The following is a 26,150-nucleotide window of genomic DNA, read 5'->3' as shown; positions in this document are numbered from 1 at the left end:
AGAGAAAAGGGCATAAGCATGCAATCAAAACCCTTCTCTCACCTTATCCTTCTGTTCTAATGCTGCTTCTCTGAACTAGCTGAAACTACTAGTATTCAGAATTTCTACTGATTTGAATTTTAATGATGATGATGACGTTGGAAGGGACCTTGGAGGTCATCTAGTCTAACCACCTGCTCAGGCAGGAAATCCTATACCATTTCAGACAAATGGCTGTCCAGTCTCTTCTTAAAAACATCCAGTGTTGGAGCATTCACCACTTCTGGAGGCAGGTTGTTCCACTGGTTAATTGTTCTAACTGTCAGGAAGTTTCTCCTTAGTTCTAGGTCCCCTAATCATCTTTGTTGCTCTTCTCTGTACTTTTTCTAGAGTCTCAACTTCTTTTTTACATCGTGGTGACTAAAACTGGATGCAGTATTCCAAGTGTGGCCTTACCAAGGCATTGTAAAATGGTATTAATACAGAGGGATTCTATCCCTCTGTTAATGCAGCCTAGCACTGTGTTGGCTTTTTTCTGACAGCTGCAGTACACTGCTGGCTCATATTTAAGTGATTGTCCACTACTAGGACTCCAAGATCCCTCTCACAGTTACTACAATTGAGCAAGGTACCCCCTATACTATACCTGTACGTTTGGTTTTTCTTGCCTAAATGTAGAACCTTACTTTTTTCACTGAGCATAACCTAGGGAACTACTACTACTACTGTGGTACATAGGCAGAAAAGCATTTCTTTCCCTGAAATACACAGATTTTTTAAAATAATTTCCTGAGTGGGTCATTGATTTAGTTTGAGAAAGCATGCAAACAACAAAGTTGGAATTGCCATCAGCTGCTATTTTCCTAGGCAGAGTGAAACTCTGCTGCAACTGGCTACATCCCAGAAAACGTGCCAGATTAATTGTTCATTTAAGTTAGCGTAACACATAATCCTTTGGACCAGAGTAACATTGCAAAGTCTTTGTAGCATTCATTAATACAATATCCACGTCCATAATTCAGATATATCAGGGTACCCAAATTCAATTCTGGTATGAAACGGATATGAACTGTTTTAATTCTCTGACTATTGAAACCCAAAGCCGACAGATCACCTCCTAGATCAGACATGTCAAACACAAGGCCCGGGGGCCAGATTTGGCCCGCAAAGTGGTTTCATGCGGCCCACGAAGCCATCCTGGAAACAGTGAGGGAATGACCCCCACTGCCTTGGCCCTGGCCCAGAGACCTTCCTTCTGCCAGAGACCCTCAGATCTGTCCCACTCCTGCCCAGGCCCCCATAGGCACCCTTGATGCAAACAATGTAGAGCTGGCCACGCCCACCCAGTAGGCCATGCCCACCCTGGCCCTACCCACCCAGCCCCTTGAGGGCAACCGCAATGCTGATGCAGCCCTCAGTGAAATTGAGTTTGACACCCCTGTCCTAGATAGTAATTGCTACTTGGTGGGATGAAAAGAAATGTGGTTTACTGCAGATGCTAGATATACTGAGTATATTATGCAATTGCCATAAACCATATTGTTGGCTTGGGCATACAATGTCACTAGCATAGGCATCAGAAGAATGAACCTTCTGGGTTCTCCCTTTTTGTAGAGACCTTTAAGGAAAAGGAGGAAGTTATTTTGGACATTCTGGAGGGGGGAAAAGTCCCAAATCAGAGACTTGAATAGCAGACCCTCTCGATCCCTATCATTCCAGAAACATACTGTACATGTTACAGAGAGAACACCTGTCCAATGTTGTGCTTCAGTGCAAGGCGTTTTTATTGTGAGTCAGCAATAAGTACCAAAAAAGCAAAAGGTACAGGTTGAAAGTAATTATTTTAAAATCAATAATAAAAAAGGAAGATGGAATTGTTGTGAGAGAAGAGCACCCATGCTGGTGGACTGGAGCTGAGGCAAGGAACGGGAGCTCACCCTGTTGTGCTCCTGTTTCAATTATGTTCACACAATCTTCACACTGGGTAGGAATACAAATGTAGCCCATGTGTAAGCTACCTAGTTAGACAAGACTGTGATAACAGATTATCTCTATTGGGATCTTGGGACAGAAACATTTCACCTTTTCATTGTGAAGTTGTATTTTATTATTTATTACTGGGATTGTACACTTGATATTACCTTAGAAGTGTGGAATATACTGGAAATACTAAATAAGCCTGTATATAAATGAGTTGTCTATTGCCGTCTGTGAAAAGCAGGCTAAAACTGTTGACTTCGGCATCAGGTGTTTTGCCTCTTGCAATCTTCAAGATGTTCATCTAAAACTGAGCTCTCTTTGCTGCCAGGTATCCAGCATGGACCATAACCAAAGCACCAGTGACCAGCCTGGGCATCAACAACCACCCTCTGCAAACACCCCTGAAGACTCGTCTTCTCAGAATGGCTTTGGGAGAGCAAGTGAGACTCTGCTTCCTCAGTCGCCTGAGAATGCAGCCCAGGCCGAGCCTGAAATAAAAGTCTGTGATATATCTGAGATGCTGAGCCAACAGCTGGAGGACATTATTAAAACGTACGGGTCAGCTGCCTGTCTGGTGGAGGAAGGAAACACGAAAACAACAGACGGACCTGAAAAAGGAGAATCGTTCTGTCCCGAAGATGGAGACTGTGAGGATGGCCATGATGAGGCTGAGAAAGAACATGTCCCTTTGGGGGATGCCTCTGGATTCAAAGAGGCCAGTATTCCGAAAGAACAAAAACCAGAAAAGAAAATCCTGAAAGGATTAGGCAAGTAGTGACTTGTGTAACTGAAATGCAAAACTTAAATGTGAGTCATTGCTGGTATTGGGGAAAACATGACATGGGTCTCTGTAAAATGTCAGCATTTGGCATTGATCCTGCCTGCTCTCTTCTCTACCATTGGGAAAAAAAATGTTGTTTTTTTCTGAAAAGTGGGGACTTGCTTTGTTTTCAGATGAAAAGTTTGGAAAATTAGAAACAATTTCAGGTAGCAATAATAATGGGAGTGAGTAGCATTTAATCAATAATGGGCACTTTTGTATGTGGGGCTCCAGATGTGCCAGGGTGTTTTATTTTTATTTAGCAATAGCAATAATCTATTAGACTTATATACCGCTTCACAGTGCTTCATAGCCTTCCCTAAGTGGTTTACAATGTTAGTATACGTATATTGCCCCCAACAATCTGGGTCCTCATTTTACCAACCTCAGAAGGATGGAAGGCTGAGTCAACCTTTATCCTGCATTTCCTAGGTCAAGGCATAATGCAGATGGGAATCTCCCCTCATTTTATTCCCACAACAATAACCCTTAGAATCAGGTGAAGATCAGAAAGAGTGAGGGCTAAAGCCACCCAATAACTTCAATGATGGAATAAGAATTTGAATCTAGGTCTTTTCAGCCCAGCATCCCAGTCCACCACACTGACCTTCTCAGTCTTTTGATGTGTTAAATAATGCATCTTTCTCCTATGTAATGTTTCCACTATAAAACAAAGGATATACTTATTTTATTTATGTTTATTTATTATTAAATGTATTCTCTGCCATTCTGCTTATATGCCCCCTAGAAGGGCTTACAATAATGTAAGCAAAACGCAACAGTAAAATATACTGTACATACTCACAGATAAGCTGAGAATTTTAGGTGTCAAAACACACTCCCAAAATTGGGTTCAGTTATCCATGAGTAAGTAGAATAATTGTGTGGATTTTTTTTTAAAGACAATTAAAACCTTGACTGTTGAGATCATTTTTCCATTGTCCTAAATGCTGAAAAAGCGGAGAGCCAAGAGCCCTTTCATACAAAGAGCTTTCTGAATCCTGAAAGCCATGGAGGTAGTCCTCGACTTACGACCAGAACTGAGCCCAGAATTCCTGTTGCTAAGTGAGACAGTTAAGTGAATTTTGCCCCATTTTTATGGCCTTCCTTGTCACGGTTCTTAAGTGAATCACTGAAGTTGCCAAGTTAGTAACACGGTTGTTAAGTGAATCTGGTTTCCCCATTGACTATGCTTGGCAGAAGGTTGCAGAAGGTGATCACATGACCCCAGGACACAGGAACCATCATAAATGTGAGTCAGTTGCCAAGCATCTGAATTCTGATCACTTGGCCATGGATATCCTGCAACCATCATAAGTGTGAAAAAGGTAATAAGTCATTTTTTTCAGTTCCATTGAAACTACAGCTAGTCACTAAATGAACTGTTTTAAGTCAAGGACTACCTGTACCGAAAAAGAGTATCTTAAATGGCCAATTTCTAGCAATGACAGCATCTTCAGCAGAACAATAAAGCATCTTCTTTTAGAGATTCTGGACCTAAACCATTGGGGGCTTAAAAGGTAAAAAAAAACAGCACCATAAATTGTATCTGGGTGGCAGCTTGTTAACAGTAGATCATTCAGGGCAGGCTTCATATAATCCTTTCTAACACCCTGCCTGTGTTAGAAGCTTGCTCCACACATTTTGCACCCAATTGCCATTTTTCAAAATGTTTTATTTATTTATAGACCTTATGTTGTTGTTAGTTGCAAAGTCGTATCCGACTTCTCATGACCCCATGGACAACATTCCTCCAGGCCTTCCTGTCCTCTACCATCTTCTGGAGTCCATTTAAGCTCACACCTACTGCTTCAGTGACTCCATCCAGCCACCTCATTCTCTGTCATCCCCTTCTTCTATTGCCCTCAATCTTTCCCAGCATTAGGCTCTTCTCCAGTGAGTCCTTCCTTCTCATTAGATGGCCAAAATATTTGAGTTTCAACTTCAGGATCTGGCCTTCTAAAGAGCAGTCAGGGTTGATCTCCTCTAGGACTGACCGGTTTGATCGCCTTGCACTCTAAGGGACTTGCAGGAGTCTTCTCCAGCACCATAGTTCAAAGGCCTCAATTCTTTGGCGCTCAGCCTTTTTTATGGTCCAACTTTCACAGCCATACATCGCAACTGGGAAAACCTTATAGGCCACACTAATCCCCGCTCAATATATAATTGGGATTTATATATTGATTGGTATTAAAACAAAAAAAACAGTTTTAAGAAACTATGAAACTATGAATGAAGGCAAATATACTTGTCCCAGGTTACTGTTGCAGGATCCAATCTGAGTCCAAAGAGTGGAGTTCCCCAAGGATAAGGTCTAGCACAACTCCAAAAGCTTAGAAGACTAAACATCTGGTCCTGGTGACCGACTCAGATTGGATTCCTGTTATTTTGACCAATGTCCTGTGGATCGCTGACCAAAATATTTTGCCCAAGTCTTATCACACATGATAATATGTTTCATCCCCTTTTCCACATTTCCAACATTTACGCCAAACATTCTTACACAGTTTTGATAGTTTCGCAGTTGTCAAATGCCATCTCTACATCAATTTGCAAAAACTTTCTCTTAAATTATTGCACAAAGTGAATTTAATTTTGATGGAATTCTGTTCCAAAGAGGCAAAGGACTTTCCCTAGCCCTTTCATGCAGATACTAATTGGCATAAGGAACAAGATAGAATTATATGGAACATAATTTGTTAGTGACAAGGATATTGAACATTTTTCCCTGCACCATCTTCTGGCCATGCCCTAACCCAGGGGTAGGCAACCTCGGCTCTTTTATGACTCATGGACTTCAACTCCCAGAATTCCTGAGTCAGCTGACTCAGGAATTCTGGGAGTTGAAGTCCATGAGTCATAAAAGAGCCGAGGTTGCCTACCCCTGCCCTAACCCAAAAAGCCAGAATCGCTGCAACAGTGTTGAAAAATAGGGCCCAACCCTATGGGACATCTCAGAAATATAATATTGTTAACATCTAGGTTTCTGCATTCTTTGAGCTTGTCATCTCACAAAATACAATTATTTTAATTTGTGGATAAAAAGTAGGTGTAAAGTTGATGTAGCAGCAGAAAAGGAAACCATCAGTATCATTAGTAGGTGTTCTGTGCATCATCTTCCTGATCTTTTAAAATACAGAAGCAACAAAACCTGATTAGTCACAGTTTTCAGATTAAGATATATTCATGCAATCTTATTTTTTTTCTGATGCATTCTCACTTTGATCATTTATCCTATTTTCCTGATTCAGGAAAAGAGGCTACCCTACTAATACAACATCTGACAAAGCTGAATACACCAGAAGAGAAATTGGAGCTCTTATTTAAGAAGTATGCTGAACTGGTTAGTATAACACTTATGAAAATCTGTAGTGGGGGAGCGGGTACTGCTTAAAAACATGTCTTATGTGATGCAAAATGGCCAGATTGCAACCTGGAAGCAGATACAGTATCTTTTTAAGATCCCTGATAAAAGCATTGAAAATGCCATCTTAAATTTGGGGAAGGGAAGATTCCCCCGCTCATTTGCCTTTCTTAGTTATATTGTATAACACACAAGTATCATCAGTCATGCTTGACAGGACAAGTAGAGGTACAGATGAGTCCACAATAGAAGATTTAGCTATGTTTTGCCTTTTCCTTCCATTGGAGACCATGAAGGAACTCAGTATGGCTTAATTCCTGGCACTATATATGTATAATAATGCATTTAACCTAATATGATAAACTGGGACCTTTCTTCCCAGGCACTTAATCATAGCAGAAACATGCCCTGGCAAATTTTATCCTGGTCTCATTATTATCTTTATCTGAATCCCTGCCTATAACTGAGAACCTTAAGTTGGTCTAACCTGTGGACTCATGGAAGTCAGGATTTAGATTTGATGTGGGACAGAAATTGCAGCAGTAACTCTTGTAAATGGCTCGGATGAGGGAACTCCAATTGTCCTTGTCCTACTGGATTTCTCAACAGCCTTTGACCACAACATTCTGGGTCAGCTGGAAGGATATGATTTGGAGGACACTATACTGGAATGGTTCTTCTCTTCCATAAGGAGGTGATTCCAGTCAGTGGCCTTGGGGGAGGAGAAGTCAGACCAGGGGTCTTCAAACTGCATGCCTGGCTGAGGAATTCTGGGAGTTGAAGTCCACAAGTCATAAAAGGACCAAGTTTGAAGACCCTTGGGTCAGACCTTGAACACTCCAATATGGCAATTCTGGTGTTTGACTCCCTCACTCATTCTTTTAATAAATCTTAATCTATTCTGTTAAGTCATACATTGCTTCAGTGGGAGGCATCAGCAATATTTACATTTCTAAATACATATCTCCACCTGAGACAAATGGGAGTCCACTCCCAATGTGTTTGAAGTCTGTCAGGGTAGAGAGTAAGGGAGATGACCTTGACAGAAATATGCAACAGCAAAAAGAGATGAAACATTACTTAACCTTGGAGACAAAAGTATATTTGGAAGTGGCTTGAGGCAAATAGCTCCCTGGTTCACTGGGGTATAAGAAGAACAAGCAGGCTTCAAGTTTCTCTTGTTTTGTAGGGTTTTTGCGGAGTCAGTTTCCAGATCTACCTACTTTAGTGGGCCCGACTATCCAAGACTGGAAGGAGAGAAACAGGCTCAGATTTGACGCAAGAAAGACAAAGTGGTTGTTAATTTAGAAGCCAAAAGATTGTATTAACTTTAATTCTAGTCAAGGTTGTCTTCTTCTTGAAAGAACAGGTCCACAATCTGGAGGGTTATCTGGACTCATAGTTCCTGCTGGAAGAGACCATGATCAAAAAGATTATTTTCCCAGTTTTGTTTACTGCACTGGTTGTGGCTATTCTTGGAATGGGACGCACTGAGTACAGTCACTCATATTGTTGCCTCTCACCTGGATTACCTTAATTTATTTTACATGGGGCTGCCCTTGATAACCATCCAGAATCTTCTGCTGCTTCAGAATGGGCCTGCCTGTGAGATAAGAGAGCAGACCCATTAGCCCATTGCTCCCTGGCAGTTAGCTTTTGAGTATACTTCTAGGGTTAATCATCTGTTATCCACCTATTTTAATTCCAGTCTACTCCTCTGATGCATGCAAGTAAAGAATACCTTTCAAGGTATTTCAAGGGGGTTCCACCTGTGGAGACTTCTAAAAAAGGAGGTTTGGAAGAAGGCCATCAGTTCAGCGATTCCATTCTATGGGAAACTTGCCCTTAAAGGAAAAACAGATGCCTTCCCTTGTGACCTTTGGAAGGCTTGTTGAGACCTATATATTTCAGAACATCTTTAGACTACAGTAATTCTACCATGGCATATTCAGGGTGCTGTGTCATATGCAGGGCAACAAAATTTAAAATCCCAGTTTTGTTGCCTTGCATATGACACAGCACCATGAATATGCCATGGTAGAATTACTGCATTGTGATGCAATAATAATAATAATAATAATAATAATAATAATAATAATAATAATAATAATAATAATAATAATAATAATAATAATAATAATAATAATAAGTTGGAAGGGACCTTGGAGGGATTATGGGCTTTTAATTGTTTTTAATCTGTACTTCTGTTTTAATTGGGCATGGATTTAATTCTTTTTAATTTTTGTATAGTGTTTCTTATGTATGCCCTGTGAACCGCCCTGAGTCCCACCAAGGAGAAGGGCGGTATATAAATCAAATAAACTATAAACTATAAACTATCTAGTCCAACCCCCTGCTCAGGCAGGAAACCCTATACCATTTCAGGCAAGTGGCTGGCCAGTCTCTTCTTAAAAACTTCCAGTGTTGGAGCATTCACCACTTCTGGAGGCAGATTGTTCCACTGGTTAATTGTTCTGTCAGGAAGTTTCTCCTTAGTTCTAGGTTGATTCTCTCCTTGACTAGTTTCCATCCGTTGCCTCTTGTCCTGCCTTCAGGCGCTTTGGAGAATAGCTTGACTCCCTCTTCTTTGTGGCAGCCCCTGAGATATTGGAACACTGCTATCATGTCACCCCTCACCCTTCTCTTCATTAAACTCTTCATTCTTTTTATTATATTTTATTGTTGTTATGAAGATTGATAAAAGCTTGATAAAAGAGGTGTTGCAGGAGGAGAACCAAGAATCTGTAGCACTTTTCCCAACTAACACATCTTATTAAGTACTTTTGGCATTTTTATGTCATGTATTTATTTATTCAGTTTCTATCCAGTCAATCTCAATTCTATTGACTGTGAGCAAACAATGTCATAATAACTGAAACCATAAAAACATAAGGAGTTATATTTTTATTATCAATTTCTTGTTATATATAATTTATATAAAAACCAAGTATGATTGGACACACATTTGGGGGAAAAAGGATTCTATTCTGTTCTGCTCGTCAGTTGGATTTTATTATATTCCTTGTAATAAAATGTGCTAGATGGAAAAGGTATTACCAGATTTCTGAATAAAAGAGATATGAAAATCTTCATAAATAAATGCATTCTTTGCCATTGATTCCATCTCCAATCACTCAGCCATCATTTTAAACACCCCTTCCTCCAGGCACCACACTGAATTGCACATCACTTAATTTTACTTTGAATGGAATATATGTAAATAATAACTTGGAAATGGAATAATTAATTGAAGAACTGATAACATTTGGTGCAGAATCAGGAATGGAGAAATTAATTGGGGTGATTTTTACCCAACCCTTGATTTCTCATTTAATTTTGGTGTGACTGAAGCCAAGCCAAAGTTTTTTTCTGGGTATTTTCCCCCCCTTCGCCACCTGTGCACTGCCCATGCAAGTTAGAAAAAATATTTTATTTGAAGTTATTTGGAAGAAAATTAGCTTTTTCGCCTTCTATGGAATTTAAATAAATTCCAATAACGATTCTAAATATCCATGTTACCTGCAAAAGGGGTGGGGGGTGGGGTTGCCAGGTCTATTAAATGCCTAAGAACAGCTTTGTCCCAAGCTCTCTTATTTTATTCTTGTCCACATGCTTTCAGCTGGAAGAACATCGTTCTGAACAAAAAAAGCTGAAGTATCTGCAGAAAAAACAGACACAGCTCATAAAAGAGAAAGACCAATTACAGAGTGAACACAGCAGAACCATCCTAGCCCGGAGCAAATTGGAGAGTCTGTGTAGGGAACTCCAAAGACACAACAAAACCCTGAAGGTAATGAGAAGATCTTTAGGAGAGGTCAAAAGGAAAAGTTAAGTTCACTCAGTATCCTTAGTTCACAATAGATTGGGAAGGATCTTTCACTCTTAAATATTGAAAATTAGTAGCAACAAAATGGGTTCCTGCTTCCGTCTAGAAACTATACTTTGGAAAGAATTGAAACCTGCTCCTGTATTGTGCCTAATTTAATTTTGTCTCCTGGATTCCCACTTTTATCGAAAATAACTGAAGCTAAATTTACAGAGATATAACCCAGATTTATTCCACTGGTATCTCCATCGGCAGTGCATGGAAACTGGTGGTGTGTTATAATGCTTTTCTTCAGTTTTATGTGCATCAACAAAGTGTGAGGTATATGAGTGGACACTTTTGGATGAGCTCAGTACAGTTAAAATATCAATTTCTCCAGAAACTCACAAAATAGTCAATAATGCAACTAAAGAAATTGATCCATAAATATAAGCTCAGATAGATGACCCTTAATCATCTTTGGCTAATCTCAGAAAACTAATGCTGGACCTAGCTGGTATGAGCCAATTTGTTGTATTACAGGAGGGGACTCTTCAGCGAGCAAGAGAAGAAGAAGAAAAAAGAAAGGAGATCACAAATCATTTCCAGAGCACATTGAATGATATCCAAGCACAGATTGAGCAGCAAAGTGAGAGGAACATGAAGTTGTGCCAGGAAAATACTGAGCTGGCTGAGAAACTGAAAAGCATAATTGATCAGTATGAAGTCAGAGAGGAGGTAAGAGAAAATATGGCAAATAGTCTTTGTTTAGGGACTGCTTCATACAGCAACTATTTGCAGTTAAATCAGTGATTTAAAAAAAAAGTAACTCTGGGACCAATCCCTGCATTTATCACCTTCACAGGTCTGTAAAGCAAAAGAAAACTGAAGTAATATAAGTACATTCACATCTTCACTTAGCAACCACTTCGCTAAACGACCAAGTGACTGATTCCCATTATGGTTGCTATATGAGGACTAGCTGCACTCTTTAGGATGTTCCCCCACAAAGTTGAGAATTAGATCCAGCCTTGTGGCACTGGAGTAATAGTAACCATTCTTCTGTCCCAGATTGTTAATGTTGCAGACATTTTGCCAATTATGCAAAATTTGCAAAATCAATAAGGGGTTTATTTGCCTTGCAATTTCTAATTGAATTAAGTCTAAACAGTTTAAGCTATACTTTGGACTTCTTGGAGTTTTGCCTATCATCTGTTTTTTTGCATTGTGCCTTGATGATAAGTTCCTTAAATTTCAGAAGCTTGAATGTTCTTTTGTGGCTTTCTTAGTAATCTTGTTGTAGTTTTTAGATTTTCTCTCTCTCTCTTCCCTAAAGAAGAGATCTGTTACTGTAGTTTTGTTATGTGTACCTCCCTTCACTGCAACTAATATGCCATAGCATTTTTATTCTAGACTCAGTACTCGTAGCTTAATCATTCCTTTTTATTCTTTATAAAAAAAACAATGAGGGTCAGTAAGTTAACTGAAGCCCATAAGATGTTGTTTTATTGCTGTTGGAGTTTGCCTCCATTATAAGTTTTTATATGGTTGTACTTTGATGTTTATTTTGGTATTGTGCTTTTTATGTAATGTTAGTCACCTAGAGTTGCTGTGGTGAAATGGGCAGCCATATAAATTGAATAAATAAATATCACCAGTAAAATAAACATATTTGGAATGCTACAAATAAATTTCAGCAGCTATAAAGGAATTATGATGCATGAACTAAGAAAAACTCTATTTACTTGATCTTGTGTAGCTTGTAATTTAACAGTTGTTTTTATTGGGGATACGTAACATCTTCAAATAATTTAAAAATCTAAATAATCTCTTCCCAACAAACAGAAGTTGAAATAACTTCATAATACTTCTGCTGATTTACGTTTGCTGTTGTTAACAGCGCAATTCTGTACTTGCCTACTCAAAAATAATTCCCAATGAGACTTATTCCCAGATTCATAGAGAGACTGCAGTCTTAATCATGTACTCCAGCATTTCCCCATCTCTGTATCTCTCTCTCTCTTTTTTTTCCCTTCCAGCATCTTGATAAAATATTTAAGCACAGAGAACTTCAGCAGAAACTGGTAGATGCCAAATTAGAACAGTCACAAGAGGTCATGAAGGAAGCTGAAGAAAAGCATCACCGAGAAAAGGAATATGTATACATTTTTTCCCAAGTTGTTTATGTGTAGTTTGTGTTCACCTCTGAAATGCCCTTTGTTTGTTTGTTTTATATCCTCTTTTATTTTTTACAACTCAAGTTGATGTGCATAATATTCCTGTCTTCTATTTTCTCCACATCATCAACTTTCTGGGGTTGGACCGAGATAGAATGACTGGCCCCAAGTCACCCAGAAGGCTTTCAGGCCTGAGGCCTAGAACTGATGGCCTCCCAATTTCTCAGCCCCTCCATACTCTAACAGACAGGACTTTCAGACTGCAGGCAGACGGGACTATGTTACCAGACTAGAACTGGAGAGATGCAACTGCATCCTTGTGGCAGCTCACACAGTATCTCTTAGCCCTTCTTGTTGTCATCAGAGGCAGGAGTGTGTCAATTTGAATCTTTAGGGGCCAGAATCACACAGGACTTCCATTCCAGAACAGGATATGTTCACCCTTCCTTAAGTATAAAAAGCAGATGTATCTGCTGGTTTCAGGAAGCAATGGACTCATTTGTCGTAGTGACATTTGACATGTCCACTTAGGAGCTTAAGGTGTCTATAAGTCCCTTAATTTCTTCTCTCTGGAATTTTGTGATTACTAGTAGTTGAATTAAGATACGATCTGTCTGGAGATTGCTTAACTCCATAACTGAGTAGTAATTTGAACCCATATTCTTCCTATCCAATCTACCACAGGTCGTCCTCATTTAACATGCACTTGCTCAGCGACCATTTGAAGTTATAATGGTGCTGAACTATTATACGATACTAATGATACTAATTATAGGATACTTACGATAGGTCCTTGTACTTAGTTGTAAGCAAGTAGATCCATTGACAAGGTGCCTATTTTTAGATTAAAATATTTCAGTAGGTCATGATTCAAAAATTCATTTGAATGTTTACCATATTTTGCAATAGTATCTACAGCATAATATATTCTTTACAGCATACCAAATTAGGAAAAAAGCTGATCATTAGATTTTATATCCGACCAAAATGCTTTAGCTTTGAAATTGCTTAAACTTGCATTTTGCATTGGCAGCAGAATAACCCTGTTGCCCCCTGGTGGCCTTAATGTTTATTCGCTGCTTCTTGGCATGCAATCCAACCAGTTTAATATTCCTTTAATTTAAAATAATTTTTAAAAATATTGATCATATTCAAAACATACGTAATGCCTTGCTCAAAATTTAAATATCCTTTAGCCCAAACTTTGGTAAATATTGTTCAGTTAAAAAATTCCTTTTCTACATTTGTTTCAAAATTTATATTTCACATGGAAAATTTTAATTTCTCACTGCATAATGGTGTGATTATGTGATACACTCCAAGAAGTAGGTGAGGACAAAATAAAAAAGAAGTGGATTCAATACAAAAATTAAATTTGATACTTTTTTTATGCATTAATTTTACTTGCATTAAGAGCACACTACTTAAATGTAGTTAATAATTAACCACTTCCATGAATATAATTTCTTTCAATTCAGATGAAAAAATTACAATCTAATGCAAACTTTTTGGAGGGCCTTTAGGAGCTACAGCCAATAGTTTTAAGGCCCATATATACAATGGGATAACTCACTACTCACTGCAGGACAACTGCAGCTATGAGATTCACTTAGTTCCTTTTATTTTTGTTGACCACGTTTTTGTCAAGATTATTTTATTTCTTATATTAAAGGAAATCATTCCTATGACTACCAGCTTTTGTAAGGTTTGATGAATAATAAAAGGAACTAATCCCATGTTGAATTGTCCCATGGCAAGTTGTCCTGCAATGAGTTGGCTGCAACAAGTAGGACGTAGCGAGTCAGCCATGGCGAGATGGCCTAGTCCAGGGGTAGGCAACCTTGGCTCTTTTATGACTCGTGGACTGCTCAGGAATTCTGGGAGTTGAAGTCCACGAGTCATAAAAGAGCCAAGGTTGCCTATCCCTGGACTAGTCATTAGATTAAGTTTAAGTTTAAGTTTAAGTTTATTATATTTGTATACCGCCCTTCTCCCGAAGGACTCAGGGCGGTGAACAGGGCACATATAAAATACAAAGTACAAAAGTTAAAAGAGAATTAAATATAAGCCCGAGCTAAAACAATAAATAATATAAAAAACCGCAGTAAAAACCCCAACACATCCCCCATCAGGCCAGGCCGGCTTGTTCAAATAAATAGGTCTTCAGATCACGTCGGAAGGAGCGAAGGTCAGGCGCCGTCCGGAGCTCGACCGGCAACTGATTCCATAAGTCCGGGGCGCCCACAGAGAAGGCCCTCCACCTGGGGGCCACCAGACGACATTCTCTGACCGGTGGCACCCTGAGGAGGCCCTCTCTGTGGGAATGCACAGGGCAGAGGGAAGTTGACGCCGGCAGCAGGTGATCCCTGAGGTACTCCGGACCCATGCCATGTAGGGCCTTGAAAACAATTACCAAAACCTTGAATCTCAAGGTTAGTGCAAGATTAGTGCAATGCGCTCTACATGGAGCTCCTCTTGAAGACTATTTGGAACCCTCGGTACAAAATGCAGTGGCATGGTCAGTTGTGTGTCATTCTAGGGCAGCACATGTTACACTTCTGCTCTGCAAACTACACTAATTGCCGGTTTCCTTCCAAGTCCAATTCAAGATGATGGTTTTAAACATTTAAAGCCCTTCACAGCATTAGAACAAGCTACATGAGGGACCACCTCTGCCCATTTGTATCAGCCCACCCCATTTGATCACGGAGAGAAGGCATGTAGTAGGTACCTTGGCTAGGGAACTACATTTGGTCAATCCTAGCAAACATGCCTTCTCTGCTGTAGCACCTGTCTTACGGAATATCCTTCTTCCTGAAATTAGATTGGCCCTATCCCATTTTTTGAACAGCCCTCCAGACTGGGGCACCTACGGAATCAAAGCTTTGTCTCAATGTCTTCACTGTTGAGGGATGCCCTTTTTATCCTCCCTTCATCTACCTTGAGTATTTTTGTTTGTACATTATTACTGTGGAATTTTTTAGATTTTTATCTGCTATTATATTGGCTGTTTTATCTATTGTTTTGTGCCACCCAAAGTCCCCTTCGGTGAGATAGGCAGCTATATAAATTTGACAAATAAAAATGAAATAATATTAACCCTTCTTTTTTTTCTAGACGCAAACAAGAACAAGCAACTGCATTCCGGAATTGTATATTCTTTATGAGTTGGCTTTCCCTTCCATCATATTTTATTAATAAAAGCACCAATATCAGCCCAGAACTTTTCTGATTTGGAAGATAACTCCAGGCTATACAATCCCCCTTTAAAAAAAGTACTAATTGAAAATATTGCTTTGAACAGTTGCTTTTATTACAAGTAGCTCCCAGATTTGTCTTGTAAATTAGACATGTCAAGTTGAGCTATAGAGTGGAGAGGGCAAAATAAAACTCATTAATGAGCCAGAACACATTACACATACAAGCAGTTTCTGCCTCATCTGTTCTATTTGGTTATGGCAGGTAAAAACTAATTCAAGTTTAAATAGGTGGCTATGCAGCTCTGGCAAAATGTTAAGCAATATCAAAATGCAGATAGTTTGTAGGAAAGTCTGAAATCTAATTCAGACCTCAGAATAATTAGTATTTGTCATCCCACATTAACTAACAGTAGTTCGCTCTGCTTTGCTATCACCATTCCCACCAAAGCAAGGAGAATTTAAAAGGACAAAGTTCTAAAAACCTCATGAAGAGCCAAATCAGAATGTTGCTTAGATTTATAGCTCTTATTTTGAAGTGGCCTAGAAGGGAAGACGCTCATCTCCCACTCGGAAGGTTGAGAGTTCAATCCTAGGCAGAGACAATTTTTTCTCTATCAGGACATAAAGTGTAAATAACTGCTGAGAACTCCACATGGGTGTCAGGAAGGGCATTTGGCCAGTAAACACTCAGCTCCGTTCAGTCGCCCTGATTCCACATGGATAAAAAGGGATTACAGGGTCGTAAAAAGAAGAAGAAAAACTAGCATATTACTAGAACAAAAATATTTCTTTAAAAGTAATTTCATATAAATAGCATAATTGCAAAAAAAAATAATAAATTTAAATCACTTCATCTTTCAAATGTTGTGTGCATTCTTAAATCCCAAATAGCTACTCAAACAAGCTGCAGAATGGAAACTACAGGCAAAAATGCTGAAGGAACAAGATACTGTTCTCCGGGCTCAGGTAAAATAAGGCCCTTGTTTCTATTATGTACTTTTTCAACTAGCCATGCTCATGATATTAGATGCATAAAAGTGGATAAAATGTTGTTAAAACCTATCTATGTTCAAACCCCATTTAAGCATATTCCCTGGAAAAAGAACAGGGTAGCATGCATGCATTAAATTAAATCAGGAGTCTTCAGACTTGGTCCTTTTATGACTTGTGGACTTCAACTCCCAGAATTCCTACAGTATCCTACAGTCATGTGATCGCAATTTGGGAACTTCCCAGCCAGCTTCTGACAAGCAAAATCAATGGGGAAAGCTGGAGTTGCTTAATGAACGTGATATCATGGTTCCGATTAATGAGACAGATCAAAGAACTCTGCATGATTGTTTATTCTAAAAAAGTCTATAATAATGAGAACGGAGCATTGGCACTCATGGATGGATGCCAGAATCTGAATTCTCCTCTCCTTAACACATCATATCATACAGAATTTCCCTCCCTTAATTACACGTCATGAATCACATTCACCAATTAGTTTAACACACGAAGTTTCACTTCCCTTCTGAAGTGTGCTATCCCATATCTTCTCAAAACATCCGGGTTGAATTCCTCCCGCACTTTAGTGATTCAAAACCAAACCAAGCAAAAGACTGCCTCTTATATTGTCAGTGCAAAAACATGTCAATGTTTGCAGCATTGACACGATTCACTTAATGACCACATGGCTCACTTTACAACTGCACAGATTTCTTTAGCAACCGCAATAAAAATGGCCATAAAATCTGGTCCAGTCAATGATGACTTGCTTAAGAAACACATCACTTAGCGACTGAAATTCTAATCCCAATGGTCATAAATTGAGGACTACCTGTATCGCTGTGTTGAATTTATTTCATTTCACTTCCAGATAGAGTTTGAGAAGTTGCAGTCTAATTAACCTGGAATTGAGAAAAATTGGGAAAATTTGGCTTCTTATTTTTCTTATCTTTCTTCCATCATCTATTCCTTTTTATTTTAAGAATATTTTCTCTTTTAAAAAGATTCAACGCCAGCATACATTCCTCTTTGTTTTGTGTTTAGAATGAGTTCATAAAATTCAGCAAATGTTTTTACCCTTTTTATCATCCATTTTTATTATTAAAGAGTATATTAAATATACGGAACCAGCAACAAAAATTTTATGCCAACCTATGCTAGATCAAATACAGCAGCAGAGGTCAAAGAGGAATTGAAATTATGCAATGTTATAAACCATCAAGGATGGTTGAGTATTTGAAGCTGGGTTTTGTCCAAGGTAGGCAAAACAGTGAAAACACAAATATTTTGTCCTTATTACAAATGTTATCTCCCAAACTTCATATAGCTAAACCAGTGGGATTATTTACATCTGTTTACCATTTAGGAACATTTTAAGGGCTAGCAATTTGCAATTTTGAACATCTGATATAGTGAAATTATTAGGAAACTGTTCTTTATGCCGTGTTGATCATGTTAGACATTGGATTCCTTTATCCCAATACTAGCACCCTCTCTTACCTAAATCAGCAGGGCAGGGACAGGCAACCTATGGCAGTCCTGTTTATTGCTGAAGTGCAAGTATCCTGGAGAAACATGAGGAATATTGGGAACTGATAACCTAGAACAGACATGTCAAACACAAGGCCCGGGGGCTGGATCTGGCCCACAAAGTGGTTTCATGTGGCCCACGAAGCCATCCTGGAAACAGTGAGGGAACGGCCCCCACTGCCTTGGCCCTGGCCCTGGCCCAGAGACCTTCCTTCTGCCAGAGACCCTCAGATCTGTCCCACTCCTGCCCAGGCCCCCATAGGCACCCTTGATGCGAACGATGTAGAGCTGGCCACGCTCACCCAGTAGGCCACGCCCACCCTGGCCATACCCCCCTGGCCCTCTGAGGGCAACCGCAATGCTGATGCGGCCCTCAATGAAATTGAGTTTGACACCCCTGACCTAGAAGATAATTGTGAGGAATTCTGGGAGCTTAGCAAATGCATCTGGAATGCCTACAAGCTGCCATAATTTCCTAATTCTTTGGAAGGGAAAACTTTCTTTAATGAACTTCCGTAATATAACTTCCTTTAGGATTCAAGCCCAATTCTGCCACTCCTTATACCACATCCCCATTTTTCAGGAACATCTTGATTTTCCAGACGCCTTTGAAGATGGCAGAGGATGGAAAAGTCTTCTTCTGCAAACTCTTTTAAGATACCTTAAATTCCAAGCTAAAAGTTTCATCTTATTACCTTTCTGCAATCTTTTGAATTGAACTGAATTGAGTGCTATTATTGTGCAATGGTGAGTGTAACTGACCACTTTTTTTTCCTTCCTTTGAATGCAGCTGACACTCTATTCTGAACGTTTTGAAGAATTTCAGAAAACGCTAACAAACAGCAATGAAGTGTTTGCCAACTTCAAGCAAGAAATGGACAAGGTGGGTGATACAATGCATTCCAACTCTACACTTTCCATGTTGTTAAAGGACACCACTGAACGCCTTTCAGGTTGATTTCATTTGGTTTTCAAGATTTCCCAACCAATTTTTGTTTATAAAGCTATAACTTCTCTATTGATAATTTAAGGATCCACTGGATCCTAGATTACTCTATCAAGTTTCCAGGTATTTAGATCCGTTCATTTATTAGCTTTTGTTGTATGAAATCTTGGGTTTTGGTTGGTTAATTTCTCCAGTAAAGAACATAAAATAGAGCTGGAGCTTGCAGGGTTTTAGAAACCACTAAGCAAATAAATAGATTTTTCGGTCATGTGTAGACTGGGAATAACTATTATGTAGCCTATGGCGGTTTCCAGCCCCTTCCTTGATCCTTCAGAGTTCTCCAATGTCACAGCCCTGAAATACAGTGACAATTGATGGTACAATTTTCTTCATGATTTAGAAAGGAATGTTTATTTTTAAAAGGCCCTATAAGGATATGTCTATGGAGATTCTCAGTCATCCAGGTCATGGTTGTCCCAAAGGTGCTTTTTCAGGAGGCAACTGGACTTTCTTTTTTCTCTTTGAAGACGTTTCACTTCTCATCCAAGAAGCTTCTCCAGCTCTGACTGGATATTCCCTTCCATCCTTCCATTCCCCACCATCCAGTCAGAGCTGAAAAACCTTCTTGGATGAGAAGTGAAACGTCTTCAAACAGAAAAAAGAAAGTCCAGTTGCCTCCTGAAAAAGCATCTTTGGGCCCTATAAGGATAGAAACAAAGTTCTGTCCTAGCCATTTCTGATAATATCAGTGTAGTGCAATTCTGCAAACTTGGGAGTTTGCGGCATAATAGGAAAATGTCCATGTTAGAGCCATAAAAGGTTCATGTTGTAAAACATTAAGGCCATCTTTATTATTATGATTGATTTGCAAAACATGGGACTCTGAAGTTCACAACATTAGCCATAATAAAAAGTGTATTTATAAACACAACTTCCTACTTTGTTGTATTTTGTACTGCCATCATTCTTCTTGTAAGCATTTTTATTTAGAGAAATGGAAAGACCCTGAAGTTCTTAGATATCATGTTTTATCAAACTGTGAAAGAAATCCTACTGCTAGGAGCCAGAAACCATGTTTTAAAAAGTTCAGGAAAGAGTGATCAGATGATAGAATCATTAATTCACCTGGTTAAGTTTATAACAATTCAGAATGTTGTTAATGGAGTAGAATTAAGTGGTATTAAATTGAAGAACAGATTCTTATGAAAAATGTTCCACGCTTATGTCAGCCCTACAAATTATTTAAGAAGCTGACAATAGGCATGCTTTAAGTTTTACTCACTGCTTGGAATTATCCACAAAATCACCATTAAGTTCCCACTGTATTATTCATTTATATATATATATAAAAAGATGGAAAACATGTATAAATTGATGGTGTTATTGCAACAGCATTCTATTTTTGCTAGCCTAACAGAAAAAAAATCAAGTGTTATATCTGTGTTCGTATGCTCATGTTTTGTAATATTACATATGGATTGATTCTGGGGATCTTCAGAAAAAGGAAAAACAGCAAAAATGTCAGCTTTATAATACTTTGTATGTATTATGCACCTTTGATTTTCCTGATATATATTTTTAACATGTCTAACGTGGATTTAAGAATCTTTGCACTCACATTGAACCATTCCATCTTCGTAATATGACAAGTGATCACAGAAGTCAAAATGAGAAGGAATGTAAAGGCTGACATCAATACTTATTTACATAATTTTTGGATAAGAAAGCATAGATTTAAATCCTAAGACACAATTCCAGGAAGAAGTCAGCAAAATTCATTTGCATATGAAATCATAAGATATGCATTCAGGAAGAGGTTTCCTACCACTCTTATCTCATCTTTGTAGAAAAAGGATCTCTGCAACATGCAAACACCTTAAGGTGACCCCTTCATTCAAGTCCTCGTGCATTTGCTTCCAACTGTTGCAGACTGCTAATTTACATTATTTTAACCAATTAGTTTTCTGATGGTGGTTCATATCTTGATTTTTCAAAATAAATGGTTTTCGTTATAGACCATTTTGTGACTCTTAGATGAAGGTATAGAAATGTAAAAAATATAATTATGATATAAGGGAACATGGGGGATGACCAATTTGGGTGATTTTCCCCTTCCCTATATGACATGTTGTCCCACCCGTGTCTATATTTTCAGGAAGGAAAGTCATGCAGTATTCCAAAAAATATGGTGTAGCGCAAGTTGCTAGATGGGATGGTCAACTACTTTTTCCAGGACTAGAGAAAGAATTGTTGAAAGAATTATAGATAGAATAAGAAATAACAAAATAAGTATACAGAAGCAAGGAAAGAGAATAATAAAAACATGAGTATTTTTATACAATTTAGTTTTTGGTAGGCAGGATAATTTCTGAAATATTTCCCATCTCTAGTATTTTTTTCAGTCCAGTCACTCAAATGGGGAATATGTAGTAGAATCTCAATATATCCACCAACATTTTACCATTTTGCTGTTTCCTCTTCATGGTTGATATGTCTGTCTACACATGAAGTGCACCTGTCCACTGATGAAGAGGTATCCACCAGTTAAATGGATAACTCCCTTTATGTGTTTCCCGGTCTCAGAGAATTGAAGAATACTATATCATACCTAAGCAGCATATGGAGAGAGAAAGGAAGCTTAATTACATAAATAAGTACACTCACATAATGTTGGATACAACCACTTAGGTTTGCACTAGTATCTTTGAGAGTAATAACTGGGAACCATCTATGAATCTAGGATTCTCATACAAAATCCATTAAATTAATTTGGAGGTTGTGTGAGCATTTAATGAGCTTACGCAGCCCTAAGATAAGCCATTTAGGAAAATTTTGCTGTTTCCTCTTCATGGTTGATATGTCTGTCTACACATGAAGTGCACCTGTCCACTGATGAAGAGGTATCCACCAGTTGAATGGATAACTCCCTTTATGTGTTTCCCGGTCTCAGAGAATTGAAGAATACTATATCATACCTAAGCAGCATATGGAGAGAGAAAGGAAGCTTAATTACATAAATAAGTACACTCACATAATGTTGGATACAACCACTTAGGTTTGCACTAGTATCTTTGAGAGTAATAACTGGGAACCATCTATGAATCTAGGATTCTCATACAAAATCCATTAAATTAATTTGGAGGTTGTGTGAGCATTTAATGAGCTTACGCAGCCCTAAGATAAGCCATTTAGGAAAATTTTGCTGTTTCCTCTTCATGGTTGATATGTCTGTCTACACATGAAGTGCACCTGTCCACTGATGAAGAGGTATCCACCAGTTGAATGGATAACTCCCTTTATGTGTTTCCCGGTCTCAGAGAATTGAAGAATACTATATCATACCTAAGCAGCATATGGAGAGAGAAAGGAAGCTTAATTACATAAATAAGTACACTCACATAATGTTGGATACAACCACTTAGGTTTGCACTAGTATCTTTGAGAGTAATAACTGGGAACCATCTATGAATCTAGGATTCTCATACAAAATCCATTAAATTAATTTGGAGGTTGTGTGAGCATTTAATGAGCTTACGCAGCCCTAAGATAAGCCATTTAGGAAAATTTTGCTGTTTCCTCTTCATGGTTGATATGTCTGTCTACACATGAAGTGCACCTGTCCACTGATGAAGAGGTATCCACCAGTTGAATGGATAACTCCCTTTATGTGTTTCCCGGTCTCAGAGAATTGAAGAATACTATATCATACCTAAGCAGCATATGGAGAGAGAAAGGAAGCTTAATTACATAAATAAGTACACTCACATAATGTTGGATACAACCACTTAGGTTTGCACTAGTATCTTTGAGAGTAATAACTGGGAACCATCTATGAATCTAGGATTCTCATACAAAATCCATTAAATTAATTTGGAGGTTGTGTGAGCATTTAATGAGCTTACGCAGCCCTAAGATAAGCCATTTAGGAAAATGTCAAGTATAACTTTCCTGCTCTGTCCAGTAGATTTTTATTTTTTTCACAGATGACAAAGAAAATGAAAAAACTGGAAAAGGATACAGCCACATGGAAAGCAAGGTTTGAGAACTGTAACAAAGCTTTACTGGACATGATTGAAGAGGTATGAAACAAATTTTAAAATCAGTTGCATGTAAAAGCCATATAATCTTGTTAATTAAAACGTTCTTAATAATGGAGCCATGACGTCACTATTACTGGAAAGAGTTCCAATACTGTTCATACTTACTTGTCTGCTTAGTGGCAATTAATAAACAAAGTAACAGAATAGAGTTATGTAAGTTCTTGTTCCATGTGGGAAATGAAATGATAAAATTAAAGAAATCGGAAATTTGGAGCCACACTTTAATTCAGAGGCAATCCAGTGTCAGTATGACTGACCACTGGATAACATTTGCACAATCCAATTATCCCATTTGCATTTTTCACTGAGCCAGTTGGCGAAATATTAAAAAAAAACTTTTAACATGATTTAAATGCAGTAACAGAATGACTTGGGCAGGCTTCATGCATTGCAGAAGTGAAAGGCCAACAGTAACATGCAATAATTTGTAATTTCCCAATTTCCCTTTTTGCACACACCCTTTCGCATCCTGCGAGCTAAAATTAGCATCTCTAAGAAGTCTTAGCTGGCTCTATAGATTTGCATAAATTGAATGTAAAATCTCGGGGCAGAAAAGGTCCAGAATACCATAAAGTTTGCAGAAATGGCAAGCCAATGGTAGGATCTTGGAGTTACCTTTTAAGTAGCATTTGAACAAGCAAACAAAAAAGGAGGAGAGATTTGTCTGGCCATTTGAATTCTCTTTTGTCGTGTATCAGCTTGGCAGCCTTCAAATGTTTTCCTTTCTTCACTCTATCACAGAAAGCTATGAGGGCCAAGGAATATGAATGCTTTGTAGTGAAAATTCAAAGACTAGAAAACCTTTGCAGAGCTCTGCAGGAGGAACGGAACGTATTGTACAAAAAAATAAAAGAAGCACAATTCCCTGAGGAGAACAAAGAAGAGGAGGCAGAAGAAGACGAAGAGGAAGAACAGCAAGCTGGAGTGGAGGATAGTCTGGAGAATAAGACTACAGTCACAAGTCAGGCTATTGATGAGCCATCTGCCACCAGTGAAATTATCCCCAAAGATTTGGCTACAGCTTTCATGGTGTCTCATGTGAATATGCCTATGATCCCAACCAATGAAGAAAAAGTAGAAGAACTACATGAGCCCAAAGCATGTGACCCAATTTGTCCTCCTGAGATGATATTGGCTTCTTGCAAGCCACAGGACAACCAGGATTGCTGTATTGATCCAACATCCATGCCCAAAGCACAGGAACCAGAGGGAGACACAGTAAAACCTGGTCCAGATCATCCAGTGTTGAAGCTCTCAAATACTGACATGGAAGATGTTGATTAGCATGATATAATGCATATAATGCTATAATGCATTTCCCCCTCCAAAATGACAACTCTCCAATCCTTTACTAAACATTTCTGCCTTTCATAATAAGATGGCTTTACAAGTGTTTTCAAACCTGCTTCAATTTCATAGAATACAGGTTGTTGTATCCCACGATTACTGGTGGTGTTTGAATTTGCTTTGTTTCTCATTCAGGTAAATCCAATAGCTTCTCTAACATTTAGTAGAATTAAGAGTCTTCATTTCCAATGGAACTTTTACAATATGGATAGGTCCGACTATGGGAAGCCTACTCTCAAAATGCTCCAAATAAATTAAATAAACGAATAGTTGGGGAAAGGAAGAGCTTGGTGTGCTTGAGACAGCAAAAGCTAACAAGCCTTAAGAATGAAATTAAAGTGAATTTAGAAGTAGTAAAATATAATGCCAGGGTAGCAAGTCCTAAGCTACTGATTATATATACGGTATATGAATGATTCAGTCAGATTGATTGCTGAGAATAGAGTTCATGTAATATGAAAATTACTAAGGTTAGAATTTCAAAGTTCAAACATTTGAAGCTTAAATTGGCTATCATCAAAAAGAGATATTTCCAGATACCTATCCTAATCCTACTAAAAACTGACCTCCTTCCTACTACCTCTAGCATTTCAAACATAAAGCAACTTGGTCTAATTACCTAATAGTAATTCACCTTATAATTTTCTGCTACTTTCATCACAGTTGAGTCTTTGGAAATGTTCTGGATTTCTGAAAACAAATCTTTTTGTTTTAAATTCATGCACATTAACTTGGGATCTGGTATGAAGTGATTTATCATATATTTTATGATATAAAATGACGGTGTGAACACTGATTCATGTCCAAGAATTGCTGCATTTGCATATAAGGTTACATCTCTAGTCATAAAATATGACTTGAAAAATCAACTAACTTTGGAAATCTTTCAAAATACAGTGCAAGAACAGATAGCCCTCGGATTTGGGCATGGCATTTAATTTTTGCTTTCAAAAATTAGGTGTTCCTTTTGCAGTTAATACTTTGTTGTTATAAAATATGCAAAATTGCCCACCTTTCTTCCTATATTCTACATCAGCAGTCCCCAACTTTCTTGGCACCAGTGACTGGTTTCATGGAAGACAGTTCATGGATTGAGTGTGTGTGTTTGATTTCAATCTCGCTGTCCCGCTGCTCACCTCCAGCTGTGTGGCCCAGTTCCTAACAGGCCAATGACCGGTACTGGCCCAAGGTCCAAGGTTGGGGACCCGTTCTGCATTCATATTTTGAGTTTTATATTACAAATAATTTGTCTTATTTAAAAAACAATTATTATTCAAACATGTATGATCACAATCTAGTACCTAAGTTTGTCATTGGATCCTCCTGAATTAAACAATGATTCAGTATGTTAGCTAGACTATATGATTTTATGCCTATCAATTGAATTTACATGTTTTTTAAACACTGCACCACATCTGAGGAATTCTAGCCTAGTTTCAGTAATAAGATTTTCATTTGTAACTTCCTTAGTATTTTAAACATTGCCTTAATAGTTTCCATTCACTGGGGTTTCTTTTTTTTCTGTTTCTTTTATTAGACAAAAGCTCACATTTCTAAAACAAGTTATCAGATGTGAATATTTTTATGTGGACTATAAATTTGAATTATACCTAATAACGATCAGATTCTTCAAAACAATTGAGAGAGATTATCTCAGTAATCTGAAGAACCCTCTAAAAAATAGTTGCTAATCATCTACCTACATTACCACCCGTATTGAAGATTCAAATTATAGACTACTCCAGAAACAATTTCACAGTAGGAATCCTCAGCATTAGACATTAGAAAATCTATATGAAGATCTCTATACCATAATTTATTGTGATTGCATTTTAGAGAGTGGGAGAGCAGGTTGGTCTCCAAACCAATTTAAAAATACTAGAAATGACTACAAAGTCAAAACAGAAAGAAG

The 26,150-nt window shown here is 38.2% G+C and overlaps 2 protein-coding genes and 1 long non-coding RNA gene across 3 annotated transcripts in view; 1 reads left to right on the top strand and 2 right to left on the bottom strand.

The window, feature by feature from the left end:
• Positions 1-25,685, top strand: part of TXLNB (taxilin beta) — a 28,072-nt gene extending 2,387 nt beyond the window's left edge. Inside the window, exons 2-10 of the mRNA XM_081328261.1 lie at positions 2,288-2,726; positions 6,031-6,122; positions 9,763-9,933; positions 10,492-10,686; positions 11,988-12,107; positions 16,217-16,291; positions 18,636-18,728; positions 22,775-22,870; positions 23,633-25,685. Coding sequence (XP_081184387.1) covers positions 2,297-2,726; positions 6,031-6,122; positions 9,763-9,933; positions 10,492-10,686; positions 11,988-12,107; positions 16,217-16,291; positions 18,636-18,728; positions 22,775-22,870; positions 23,633-24,175 — 1,815 coding nt within the window. The 5' untranslated portion in view covers positions 2,288-2,296 and the 3' untranslated portion in view covers positions 24,176-25,685. The remainder of the gene's footprint in view (positions 1-2,287; positions 2,727-6,030; positions 6,123-9,762; positions 9,934-10,491; positions 10,687-11,987; positions 12,108-16,216; positions 16,292-18,635; positions 18,729-22,774; positions 22,871-23,632) is intronic.
• LOC308668421 lies at positions 7,532-17,752 on the bottom strand. The gene is made up of 5 exons (XR_014026510.1): positions 17,148-17,752; positions 12,910-12,959; positions 9,663-9,801; positions 7,667-7,746; positions 7,532-7,551 (listed from the first exon to the last, which is right to left on the bottom strand). It is a non-coding gene; the product is annotated as an uncharacterized lncRNA (long non-coding RNA).
• Positions 18,737-26,150, bottom strand: part of HECA (hdc homolog, cell cycle regulator) — a 41,560-nt gene continuing 34,146 nt past the window's right edge. The window contains exon 5 of the mRNA XM_081328273.1: positions 18,737-22,500. Coding sequence (XP_081184399.1) covers positions 22,495-22,500 — 6 coding nt within the window. The 3' untranslated portion in view covers positions 18,737-22,494. The remainder of the gene's footprint in view (positions 22,501-26,150) is intronic.

Source organism: Vipera berus, assembly GCF_964194415.1.
Source record: "Vipera berus genome assembly, chromosome: 1".
Classification (NCBI taxonomy): domain Eukaryota; kingdom Metazoa; phylum Chordata; class Lepidosauria; order Squamata; family Viperidae; genus Vipera; species Vipera berus.
This window is presented reverse-complemented; position numbering and strand designations above follow the sequence as displayed.